This window comes from Pelobates fuscus, chromosome 5, assembly GCF_036172605.1.
Source record: "Pelobates fuscus isolate aPelFus1 chromosome 5, aPelFus1.pri, whole genome shotgun sequence".
In the NCBI taxonomy this organism is placed as follows: domain Eukaryota; kingdom Metazoa; phylum Chordata; class Amphibia; order Anura; family Pelobatidae; genus Pelobates; species Pelobates fuscus.
In genome coordinates, this window is record NC_086321.1 from 327,653,536 (window position 1) to 327,667,046 (window position 13,511).

At 42.5% G+C, this 13,511-nt stretch overlaps 1 protein-coding gene across 1 annotated transcript in view; it reads right to left on the reverse strand.

Annotated features, from left to right (window-relative positions):
- The window catches only part of RAB11B (RAB11B, member RAS oncogene family), a 38,937-nt gene extending 29,616 nt beyond the window's left edge, over positions 1 to 9,321 (reverse strand). Inside the window, exon 1 of the mRNA XM_063455657.1 lies at positions 9,138 to 9,321. Within this exon, the coding sequence (XP_063311727.1) occupies positions 9,138 to 9,177 (40 nt within the window). The 5' untranslated portion in view covers positions 9,178 to 9,321. The remainder of the gene's footprint in view (positions 1 to 9,137) is intronic.
- Between the last annotated feature and the right edge of the window lie 4,190 nt (positions 9,322 to 13,511).

The following is a 13,511-nucleotide window of genomic DNA, read 5'->3' on the forward strand; positions in this document are numbered from 1 at the left end:
CTTTCACGGTGATCTATCAGTGTTTCTTTTTGTACTTTTACATCAAGGACTTTCTGCTAGTACTATATCAAATCAGCCTGCTAGAGTCATCACAGCTATATTTCTAGCTGAGATCCTCTCACTCAGGTGGACAGACTACATGGTTTCTACTATGGTGCATTATTATTTGTTTACACAGTTACATTTATGCACTTATCCATTACAGGACTGTATTCACTTAATTGCATTGCCAATTGGTGGTTTCATTTTAATATTCACATTGTTGGCTGGATTTTAATATACAATTTTTTTTTAAATATTCTGCATGCACATTTGTATACCCACTATTGCTTGTACTGCATTCATATTATACTCATTTACCCCATCAGTACTACACTCCTGATTCTTAACTGGATTCTCTCTCGTTTATTCTCACTTATTTTGCATATGGGCTTTTAAGTGGAAGCTCATAAGATTTCAGTAGAGTGTTGTCAGACTATTCCATTAGTTTCTTGTACATCTGAGGAATTTTTAATAGATTTTCTATTAGACGTTCCCATATTTCTTTTGCACATCCTAGCTATAACTGTAGCATCGTCTCTGCCTTTGCACTATGGCTTTCAGACAATGTGCTGCTGGTTTAGGATAGGAAATGAGAGGTAAGCTAAGCAGTCACTCAGCTAGCTGCTCGTGAAAGCATACATTATGGTGTATTGCGTTCAGTGCAGATTATTGGTGAGCAAAGTCTCCCGGGTGCCATCTTAGGTTGTGATAACTGCAGCGGCCTGTCAAATATATCGGGCAGATTGGTGCCTTCAAGGTGGGATAACTTGCGTTTTTTGTGCCCCATCTCTCTAGTGGGCGATTCAGCAGTGAGTATTATCCATCTGTTGGGTTGCATCAACTTGATATTGTGGAGATTTCTGCAATTTAGTGGTATGCTTAAGCGGAGCTCCACTCCAACACGTCTTGTCAGATTCTTAGCTAGCCACCAACATTTCATATTTTTTTTATTCAGAATTTTGAAAGTGAATATGTAAAAAATGGAAAAACATATAATATATATATTTTAACATTTGACTGTTATGGCACATAAGTTCCAAATGTAAAAGAAACAAGTTAAAACAAAACAAAAATTACAAGGAACTGAAACTTTAGCCTATTTCTATAAAGAGTGCTTAATTTGCATAAACATTTTTCACCTCGCTAAATAAAATAAAAATAGAAGAAAAAAAAAAATACAACATGCTGGCATTAACACTTTCTTCACAGTTTAAAATACTTCACCCCTTTTACTCAGTCAGTAGTCAGTGCAAGGGAGGGGGCAGAAGGTTCCTATAGTGTTAGGAATACAGTTTTGTATTCCCAACACTATAGTGTTCCTTTAAGGTGCAATGCTTGCCCCTGCACCATCCCAGTGTAAGGAGTCTAAACTTGTACCTGCAATGAGTTTCTTAGCCAACCTAAGGCAAGTCCTGCAATGAGGGATCTCAATATATACCTCCCTGGAGGTGGCCAGTGGGACCCTGAGAAGTTAATTGTCCCCCAAAACAAGGACAGAAGGTGCCTGTAGCAAGTGTGTTAAAAAATTATAAGCTTAGAGTCATGTCTACAAATGCTCGCAGTTTAGGGAATAAGATCCATGAACTTGTGGCAATAATGGCAACTGATGTGTAGATTTAGTCGCTGTTACTGAGACATGGTATGAGAAAAATGACTGGGACATAGGAATACCAGGGTACTCTTTATATAGAAAAGACAGGGAAGGCAAGAAAGGGGGAGGGGTTGCTCTGTATGTGAAGGATAGCATAAAATAAAGCCTAATAAAGGTTAGTGAGGCGAACATAGAGTCCGTTTGGGTTACGTTAGAATTTGGTAATCACACAGTAACTCGTGTAGGTGTGATTTATAGGCCCCCAGGACAAATTGAAGAGTTAGATCATCTACTAGTTGAAGAAATAGCTAAAATGACAATGAAGGGGGAAGTTATCATCATGGGTGACTTTAATCTTCCTGATGTGAATTGAGAAACCAAAATAGCTACTTGTGCCAGGAGCACACATTTTCTAAACTCCCTACTGGAATTGTCTCTAAAACAAGTCGTTGAGGAGCCAACTCGTAAAGAGGCCATTCTAGATTTAGTGTTAACAAATGGAGATTTGGTATCAGATATTACTGTAAGTGAAAGTTTAGGATCCAGTGATCATCAGTCAGAAAACAGACTTTTCTAAAATTAGAATATGTGTTAAGGAGTCATTATCAGACTGGAGCAATTTAAATGGAGTCCAAGAGAAATGGGATTATTTAAAAGTTGCACTACGGAAGGCAACAGAAAATTGCATTAGGCTTGTCAGTAAACGCAAAAAATTCAAGAAACCACTGTGGCCAAAATAGTAAAAAACAAAAAGTTAGCATTTAGCAATTATAAAAAAAAAAACAGAATGACCTATAAGATTAGGCAGAAAGAGGCTAAGCAAGTTATAAGAGCTTCCAAATCACACACAGAAGAGAAAATAGCACAGTCAGTAAAAAATGGGGACAAAACTTTTTTTAGATACATAAATGAGAAAAGAAAAGTAAAACAAGGATTAGTTACCGTATATACACTCGAGTATAAGCCGACCCGAATATAAGCCGAGGCCCCTAATTTTACCCCCAAAAACTGGGAAAACGTATTGACTCGAGTATAAGACTAGGGTGGGAAATGCAGCAGCTACTGGTAAATTTCTAAATAAAATTAGATCCTACAAAAATAATATTATTTGAATATTTATTTGCAGTGTGCGCGCGTATGAGTGCAGTGTGCGCGCGTATGAGTGCAGTGTGCGCGCGTATGAGTGCAGTGTGCGCGCGTATGAGTGCAGTGTGCGCGCGTATGAGTGCAGTGTGCGCGCGTATGAGTGCAGTGTGCGCGCGTATGAGTGCAGTGTGCGCGCGTATGAGTGCAGTGTGCGCGCGTATGAGTGCAGTGTGCGCGCGTATGAGTGCAGTGTGCGCGCGTATGAGTGCAGTGTGCGCGCGTATGAGTGCAGTGTGCGCGCGTATGAGTGCAGTGTGCGCGCGTATGAGTGCAGTGTGCGCGCGTATGAGTGCAGTGTGCGCGCGTATGAGTGCAGTGTGCGCGCGTATGAGTGCAGTGTGCGCGCGTATGAGTGCAGTGTGCGCGCGTATGAGTGCAGTGTGCGCGCGTATGAGTGCAGTGTGCGCGCGTATGAGTGCAGTGTGCGCGCGTATGAGTGCAGTGTGCGCGCGTATGAGTGCAGTGTGCGCGCGTATGAGTGCAGTGTGTGCGCGTATATATTAATTGAATATTTATTTCCAGTGTGTGTATATAATGAATGCAGTGTGTGTGTATGAGTGCAGTGCGTGTATGTATGAGTGCGTGTGTATGAGTGCAGTGCGTGTGTATATGAATGAAGTGTGAGTGAGTGTGTGTGATGCAGTGTGTGTTTGTGTATGTGTTGGTGGGGGTGGGCATTTTGATATATTATTAATTATTTTATTATTTTATTTTTTAATATTATATTTTTTTATTATTATTATTTATTATTTAACTGAATTATTAATTTTTATTATATTTTTTTTTCGCCCCCCCTCCCTGCTTGATACATAGCAGGGAGGGGGGCTCCTTCCCTGGTGGTCCAGTGTCATTGGCAGTTCAGTGGGGGGGAGGGGGGGCTGGCAGAGCTGTAACTTACCTGTCCTGCAGCTCCTTTCAGCTCTCTCCTCCTCCGCGCGGTCTGTGCAGCTCCCTCTGTCAGCTCCCAGTGTAAGTCTTGCGAGAGCCGCGGCTCTCGCGAGACTTACACTGGGAGCTGACAGAGGTGCTGAACGGACGGCGCGGAGGAGGAGGGAGCTGACAGGAGCTGCAGGACAAGTAAGTTACAGCTCTGCCAGCCCCCCTCTCCCCCGGTCTGTATTATGGCAATGCAAATTGCCATAATACAGACTATTGACTCGAGTATAAGCCAAGTTGGGGTTTATACTCGAGTATATACGGTAGATTAAAAACAAAAGATGGAAGGTATGTAGATGAGGATACCGGTCTAGCTGACTGTCTCAATGAATATTTTTGTTCGGTATTTACAGATGAAAATGAAGGAAAGGGACCTCAGTTAAGAAAAAGGATAAATGAGTAATTTATTACACATGAATTTACAGAGGAAGAGGTTCTATTTCAACTGTCAAAAGTAAAGACAAATAAGTCAATGGGACCTGATGGATTACACCCAAAGCTATTAAAAGAGCTTAGTGGTGTACAAGCAAAACCATTAACAGATTTATTTAACCAATCAGTGATAACAGGAGTAGTCCCAAACGTTTGGAAGTTAGCGAATGTTGTGCCCATTCAAAAGAAAGGTAATAGGGAGGAGTCGGGCAACTATAGGCCAGTAAGCCTTACTTCAGTAGTGGGGAAAGTGATGGAAACCATGTTAAAGGATAGGATTGTTGAACATCTAAAAAAACACATGGATTTCAAGATCAGAGACAACATGGGTTTACTTCAGGGAGATCATGCCAAACTAATCTTATTGATTTTTTTTGATTGGATAACTAAAATTATAGATCAGGGTGGTGCAGTAGACATTACTTACCTAGATTTCAGTAAGGCTTTTGACACTGTTGCACATAGAAGGCTTATCAATAAACTGCAATCTTTAAGTTTATATTCCAATATTGTTGAATGGGTAAGGCAGTGGCTGAGTGACAGGCAACAGAGGGTTGTAGTCAATGAAGTATATTGGAAGCTTGGGCTTGTCACCAGTGGGGTACCTCAGGGATCTGTACTTGGACCCATTCTCTTTAATATTTTTATTAGTGATATTGCAGAAGGTCTTGATGGTAGGGTGTGTCTTTTTGCGGATGATACTAAGATATGTAACAGGGTTGATGTTCCAGGAGGGATAAGCCAAATGGCAAATGATTTAGGTAAACTAGAAAAAATGGTCAGAGTTGTGGCAACTGACATTTAATATGGATAAGTGCAAGATAATGCATCTTGGACGTAAAAACCCAAGGGCAGAGTACAGAATATTTGATAGAGTCCTAACCTCAACATCTGAGGAAAGGGATTTAGGGGTGATTATTTCTGATGACTTAAAGGTAGGCAGACAATGTAATAGAGCAGCAGGAAATGCTAGCAGAATGCTTGGTTGTATAGGGAGAGGTATTAGCAGTAGAAAGAGGGAAGTGCTCATGCCATTGTACAGAACACTGGTGAGACCTCACTTGGAGTACTGTACACAGTACTGTACACCATATCTTCAGAAGGATATTGATACCTTAGAGAGAGTTCAAAGAAGGGCTACTAAACTGGTTCATGGACTGCAGGATAAAGCTTACAAGGAAAGGTTAAAGGATCTTAACATGTATAGCTTGGAGGAAAGAAGAGACGGGGGGGTATGAGAGAAACATTTAAATACATAAAGGGAATCAACACAGTAAAGGAGGAGACTATATTTAAAAGAAGAAAAACTACCACAACAAGAGGACTTAAATTAGAGGGACAAAGGTTCAAAAATAATATCAGGAAGTATTACTTTACTGAGAGGGTAGTGGATGCATGGAATAGCCTTCCAGCTGAAGTGGTAGAGGTTAACACAGTAAAGGAGTTTAAGCATGCGTGGGATAGGCATAAGGCTATCCTAACTATAAGATAAGGCCAGAGACTAATGAAAGTATTTAGAAAACTGGGCAGACTAGATGGGCCAAATGGTTCTTATCTGCCGTCACATTCTATGTTTTTATGTTGACAAACTATTCTTAAATAGTTGCACGCATTGCACCATAACCACTTTGGTGAGCTGTAGTGGTTTTGGTGCTTGGAAAGTTCCTTTAACAAAATTCATTATTTGCCCTGGCCCAGTTGGTTTCCCCATCGTCTGAGTCTCTCCTCTCTTTTAACCCCTTAAGGACCACATTTCTGGAATAAAAGGGAATCATGACATGTCACACATGTCATGTGTCCTTAAGGGGTTAAATCTCTCAGATTTTTCTCACTTTATGCATATAACTATCGATTTGCCAGCCCACTTTATCTCAGTTGCTCAACTGATTTCTATTTATCTTCATTTATGTGTATTTTAACATATACCTTGGACTTAACCTCGGTCTGTTCTCTCTCAGTCCTACCCACTCTCCTGCGTATTATGTATGCCTCTCACCTTTTTTTTCCCCATGGGTCTCAGCCATCACCCAACTGTAACGCTCAGTGTGGGATACCATTTCAGAGCACCCCACCGATGTACACTTGGTACAACATCCCTTCCCATTTTCCTATATTAGTTTGTAATGAGGATGGGAGTATAGGGGGTGAGAGCTATTTGTCCTGGGTGTTCGGTCACTGTCAGGTTCACCCCCACCCCCTTTTAACCTTGTAAGTAAAAACACTGCCGTTCTGCGTGAATGGCAAGGTTTTCTTTGCAGGGTTATTAAATGTCTCTAGTGGCTGTCACCCAGACAGTCACTAGAGGCATTTATGCAGGAGCAGACGAGTGAAACTGATATTTCTATCAGAATGCCTCACAGACACCATCTGATTAGCAAATTACAGAATTTTGCCATACATACACTCTAGCCTCTTATGGGAAAACATTGAACTGGTTGAGGTAATCGATCTGGCCGTGGGAGGCAGCTAAATTGTCAGTTTATTTTACTGTAACTTATTTGAAATCTTACGGAGGAATGGCACTAAGGAATACCTGTAGTGGTTGCAGTGCTTGGAGTGTATTTCTTTAATAGATAAATATTTGTGTACAGTCAATTATGATGGTTACATTATATATATTTTGGATTCAAAACAAAAACGGCAATTAATAATTTAGGTATACGAACAATCTTTCTAAAAGGTATAATAGAGTGCTGTAATCAACCAAGGTCAATAATCTGCAAGTGTAACAAGTAGTTTGACATTATGGCAGACAAGAGGCAACAGATTATTATGCCTTTAAGTTTGTTATCACAAAACTGATCAAAGGCCACATCAGAAGATACATAGAGTTTGTGATAAACTCTAGGCATTGCCACAATACTTTACTCAGAAACTGCATATCAACACCACAGTACGAATGTCATGCAACAGAAAATAATGCAAATGTTGTCACAAACATTTTTGCTATTGAATACTTTTCCAAGAAGAGTCTGCAACAGGATGAGGTTTCCCTAATCAGGAGCCTCCTATTCTGGTCCATATACTCTTGTCTATCGGTGGTGTTTTTATATGTAATTAAAACCATTTCCAATTACCAGAGTGGAACTTTTGAATATGCTGACAGCCATACTATAGCTACTATCAAAGAAGACCAAGGGCAGGGTAGTGTCTTGGCCATCTCCTGCTACACTTTTAAGTCACAGGGGGAGGGAGACTAACCGTTTGCTATATAGTTAGGTACGCTTCAGCGTGTATAGAGTGACCCTTTAAAAAGGTAACTCCAAGCACCATGACCACTTCACTTATTTCAAGTAGTCATGAACAGCATTAAACTATGACGAGTTGCAGATACAAAGTTTAAGCACCATAACAACATCATCTAAATTAAGCTGTTAAGGTGCAAGAAGGCCCTAGGCGCACCCTTATCTTTAGGGGTTCAACCGTTCTCACAGAACCTCAGGTCCACCAGGAAGCATCCAGCTTCTTAATCTTAGTTTCAGAAAGCGCTGAGTGCCACCACACAGGGTCACCGTCGATTGGCCGAGAACGGTCAGCTGATCAGTGACTCCCTATTTATAAAACTAGCTTGAAAATAAATTTAGTTGTTTTCTTTATTTTGGGGTGAGTCAAATTAAAAGTAAAGTACTGACAAAAATAGCCATGTAGTTTTAATGCATTATATAGCATATTAAAAATAATGTGCAATAAATAAAATAAAAATGATTTACCTTTAAAATACTACTAATTGGAACAAGTGTCCGATTGAGGCAGATCCCTTTTTTCAGAAGGAAGAGGACCAAACTATTATAATACTTTCATTCTGGTCTATGATGTGTATAGGTTAAGTGGTATAACATTAATAGAACCGTTCTATAAAATGGATTTCAGCAATACTACAGCAGCTAGGCCAGTTCAAAGTTACAAACCAGGATGTGTGCAGCACTCCGAAGCTATTTGGCTCTGTGTCCAGGAAGGAAAGAGAGCTCACTCTGCGTGCACAGTTCAAATTGTGCATACAGTGTGCAAATTTAACAAACAATGCCCTGACCTAAGAGTTACTGACTGACAGCTCTGAGGTACTATGGTGTAGCTGCAGTGATCATTACAAATTACTGCAGTTATAAGCCACTCTGAGAGCTGAAACTGTGTGCTGGCTACTCTCTGCACTATACAACTTTACTTCCATGCAAAATATATAGTTACTGTGCTCAGACTGACCCTTTTAATGACCACATCAAATATGAAAATGTTTAGAAGTATACGTAACTTAAACACATAAAAGGATTGCTTTACACTTTGGTGTGCGCCACCTATGTAAAATATCTTATGGAACAAAAAAAAAAATTGAAGCACCTTAGTGTATATATATATATATTATTATTAGAGTGACAGCCCATCTTTTGGCACTTCAAATGCTGCAGACCACAATCCCCATAGCATGACTGCCAAGTACTAGAAGCAGGGGTCCTCAAACTCCGGCCCCCCAGATGTTGCTGAACTACAACTCCCATGATTATTTGATTCGTTAGCCAGAGAATCATGGGAGTTGTAGTTCAACATCATCTGGGGGGGTGAGGGGGCTGGAGTTTGAGGACCCCTGTAACTAGAGGAACTATAGTGAAGAATATCGGAGAAGCCCAATGTGAACCAATTATGTGCTGACCATAGACCAGGAATGGAAAGCCCCCCCCCCCCCCCCCAGCTGATACATATCCCCCCAGCTGATACATATCCCCCCATCTAACACCCCCACTTTAAGCTGCTGAGCCTTGCTGCACTCTATCTCGCTGGAGCCCTTGTGTTTAGAACACAGCCATTCCAGATATAAACACCCCGGGGAGCTATGTGTGCTGCCAGCCCAGGCCAGGTCTGTCCATGTCACAGGGTTTCCCTCAGGTGACATCCCAGGAAGCTGTGAGCAGCTCACCTCCTGCAGCCTACTGGGGGCCCAGGAAGGAGAGCTCCCCGCCCCTCCACGGCGCTCGCGCCCCCTGACAAACCTCCTCACCTTTAAACAGGTAGTCATACTCGTCGTCCCTGGCGCCCATTTTTAATCACGTCGACCTTGTCCCGATACCGAGCGAGCGACTCTCCGAGCCAGGGGAAGCGCTACTGACACACACACAGAGGGCCCGAGGGCGGGGCCGAGACTTGTGAGCGGCGGGCGTGGCATCCAATCACGGGGCAGCTCACTGCTGCATGCGCCAACAAGCAAAAGGCGCTGCGGGACTCGCCGTGACCTCCTCCTGGTGAGAATCCTGTGTGACAGGCGAGCCGACCAATCAGAGAGCAGCATAAACAAGGCAGAGGAGGCTTGTGATTGGTTGACAGTGGGAAGTGAAGCCCTATCAGTAAATAAATATAGAGGAAAAGTCATAGGCAGCAGCCAGGGATCCAGGCAGTAACTGGGGTCACATGTTGCTGGTGTAATTATTATGAATTTTTTATTTTTTTGCCTGGTTTTACATTTGATATACGAGGCAATAGCTGTGGAAGAAACTTAAGTTCGTACAGCGCTACGGAATTTTTTGTTGCTTTATAAATAATAATAATAATTACTGGCATTGATAAAGCATTAACCCCTTAAGGACGGGTGACGGACGAGGTCCGTCATCCAGGGGATACCCTTAACGACGGGTCACGTGGTAAAATTAACCCCAGATCGCCGCAATGGGGTTAATGGTGCTCCGGTCTGCCTCTGTATTAGAGGCAGACCGGGAGCACCGAATTGGGCTGTCCCAGTACATGTGCTGTCAGAGCGGGCACATGTGCTCAGTATACTTACCTCCGCCTCCCTGCACTTACGGGTTCACAGACATCATAGGTCTATTTACCTAAGGTTGTTTTGACACTTTCTACGTAGCCATTTCACCGCCAAACTCTGCTAAATATTGGAGTAAAATTGTGTTTTTTGGGGGTTTTGGCACACAAACTTAAAACAAAGAAATTCTCGTGTGTATTTTGTAAAGTTGGTGTGTGCTATTCCTGTACAAAGTTTTATTTTGTGTTCAGTTACATCTGCTGAGTAAAATGGCACCCCCATTGTATGTCTTTGGCACTATTTCGTGAAGTTACAGTGCCATATAGGAGACCTGTCTTTTTCAGTATTCACAGTAGAATTTTGAGAGACGGATTTAATGAGCCTATGCTTCCATTTGGGGTATTATAGTAGTTTGACTGTTCAAAAAAAACCCACAAAGGTCTACCATTTGTAAAAAGTAGACACTCCAGGGTATCTCATAAGGTGCATATTGTGCCTTAGCATGCCCCCATTTTTTCACCAATATATGCCAAAGTATGTGGTAAAAAATAATTTTGGACATTTTTTACATACAGATTGCATTTTTGCTGGGCATTTTGTATATTTCATATGTGCCACTAAGTTCAAAACCCCCACATTATGCTCAGCTAAGTCTTCTGAGTAAAAATACACCCCCAATGAATGTCTTTGGCACTATTTCGTGAAGCTACAGTGCCATATAGGAGACCAAGCCATATCAGTTTTTACCGAACTTTGAATTTTGAGGCTGGGCCTATGTGCAGTTTCCAAGCATCTTCGCAGGTTTTAAATTCAAACTACCCCACAAAGGCCTACCATTTCTTAAAGTAGACACCCCAGGGTATATCAAAAGGTATATTTTGAACCTTAGCATGGGATCATTTTTCCGCTAGCTTGTACCAGGTGTAGTGGTAATAAGCGTTTTTTCTGCCTTTTTGACACACAAAGTGAGTTTGCACAGTATATTTTACAAAACTTATGTGTGCTACCACTGTATAATACTTCATATGTTGCTCAGCTATGTCGGCTGAGTACAGCAATACCCCCGTATGTACCTTTGACAGGTATATGTGGACATCGGAGGGGCACATTTGGGACACAGCCATTCCAGTTTTTTTCAAACTTTAAATTTTTACACTGTGCCCATGTCCCATTCTAGAGTATTTTACCAAGCTATATAATCAAAATACCCCATAAAGCCATACCATTTCTTAAAGAAGACATGCCAGGGTATTTCAAAAGGCATATTTTGTACCTTAGCGTGGGATCATCTTTCCGCTAGCTTGTACCAAGTGTAGTGGTAATAAGCGTTTTTTCTGCCTTTTTGACACACAAAGTGAATTTGCACAGTATATTTTGCAAACCTTATGTGTGCTATGACTGTATAATACTTCATATGTTGCTCAGCTATGTGGTCTGAGTACCGCAATACTCCCGTATGTACCTTTGCCAAGTATATGTAGATGTTAAAGGGGCACATTTGAGACGCAGCCATTCAGTTTTTAGGGGTTTCAGTTTCACGCTGTGTCCATGTTCCAATTTGGAGTTGTTTAGATGGTTGGTTATTGAAACTTCCCCACAAACACATACTATTTATAGTGATGTCCCGAACGGTTCGCTGGCGAATAGTTCCTGGCGAACATAGCTTGTTCGCGTTCGCCACCCCCTATTCGTCATCATTGAGTAAACTTTGACCCTGTACCTCACAGTCAGCAGACACATTCCAGCCAATCAGCAGCAGACCCTCCCTCCTAGACAGCATACAATTTAGATTAATTCTGAAGCTGCATTCTTTTTTTTTTGTATTTTTTTTTGTGTTTGTGTTTATTATACATTATCCTCCATAGCCAGTAACCTGTGTTTATTATACATTATCCTCCATAGCCAGTAACCTGTGTTTATTATACATTATCCCCCCATAGCCAGTAACCTGTGTTTATTATACATTATCCCCCATAGCCAGTAACCTGTGTTTATTATACATTATCCCCCATAGCCAGTAACCTGTGTTTATTATACATTATCCCCCCCATAGCCAGTAAACTGTGTTTATTATACATTATCCCCCATAGTCATTTATCGTTGGACCTAGGCAGCATGATGTCTTAGGCCGGCCCAGAGAGTGAGTGAGTGAGTGAATAATATAATATATATGTTCAGAAACATATTAGTAATATATGTAAATCGGGTTCATGCAAAGAGGGTGAAAAGGTATTAGAGAAAAACACACTTATTGCATCAAATTTACAAAGCCAAACTTTTAAAAGCTTTCCTCATTTCTTTCTCGGGATGAGGAATATATCGGTTGTAGACTGAGGATTTCCATCTGCCCAATCTTTTAATAATATGCACTGGAGTGTCAGTGTTGAATGAGACCGAAGCTGCCCCTATTCTAAATGAAAGACCCGAGACATGGATACAACCCAATCTTAGGAGTAGTGTTCTGATGTAGAATATTCGTCTCAGATCGGCATTCCGAAATTCGGGACTTCATCAATTCGGGACTTCATCAATTCGGGACTTCATCAATTCGGGACTTCATCAATTCGGGACTTCATCAATTCGGGACTTCGGCATTTCGGCACTTCGACACTTCGGAACTTCGGCAACTTCGGCACTTGACCACTTCGGCACTTCAGAACTTCGCCTCTTCAGAACTTCGGCAACTTCAGAACTTCGGATTTTAGACACTTCGGAACTTCAGCAACTTCAGCACTTCGGAACTTCGGCAACTTCGGAACTCCGGCATTTCGGGACTTTTGTTGCAGCCGCTTGGTAGATAACTCCCTAATTCCCACGGTATTAGGGAGTTATCTACCAAAAGGTTGAAAGACCTAAATTGGTCTTTCAGCCAAATTTACTAATACTAAGTAAAAATTACTTAGTATTAGTAAATTGTGCCCCTACTCACAATACCGCGAGTAGGGGCATGTCTATTAAACAGTGAGCAGCCTGTGGCTGCTCACTGTTAAAAATAAATAAATAAAGAAAATAAATAAGGGTCCCCCCTCCCTGAGCGGGTGGGGGCCCTAAAGTAAAAAAAGGGGGGAGGACCTATTGTCCTCCCCACCAGCCCCCACCCCTGAGCGGCGGTGGGGGCCCTAAATAAAAATTGTGGGGGGGGACACCTAATGTCCTCCCCCCTGGCCCCCACCCCTGAGCGGTGGGTGGGGGCCTAAACAAGAATAAGGGGGGGACACCTAATGTCCTCCCCCCTGGCCCCCATCCCTGAGCGACGGGTGGAGGCCCTAAATACAAATGGGGGGACCTAATGTCCTCCCCCCTGGCACCCACCCCTGAGCGGCGGGTGGGTGCCCTAAATACAAATGGGGGGGACCTAATGTCCTCCCCACTGGCCCCCACCCCTGAGCGGTGGGTGGGGGCCTAAACAGGAATAAGGGGGGGGACCTACTGTCCTCCCCCCCGGCCCCCACCCCTGAGCGGCGGGTGGGTGCCCTAAATACAAATGGGGGGGACCTAATGTCCTCCCCACTGGCCCCCACCCCTGAGCGGTGGGTGGGGGCCTAAACAGGAATAAGGGGGGGGACCTACTGTCCTCCCCCCCGGCCCCCACCCCTGAGCGGTGGGTGGGGGCCCTAAATA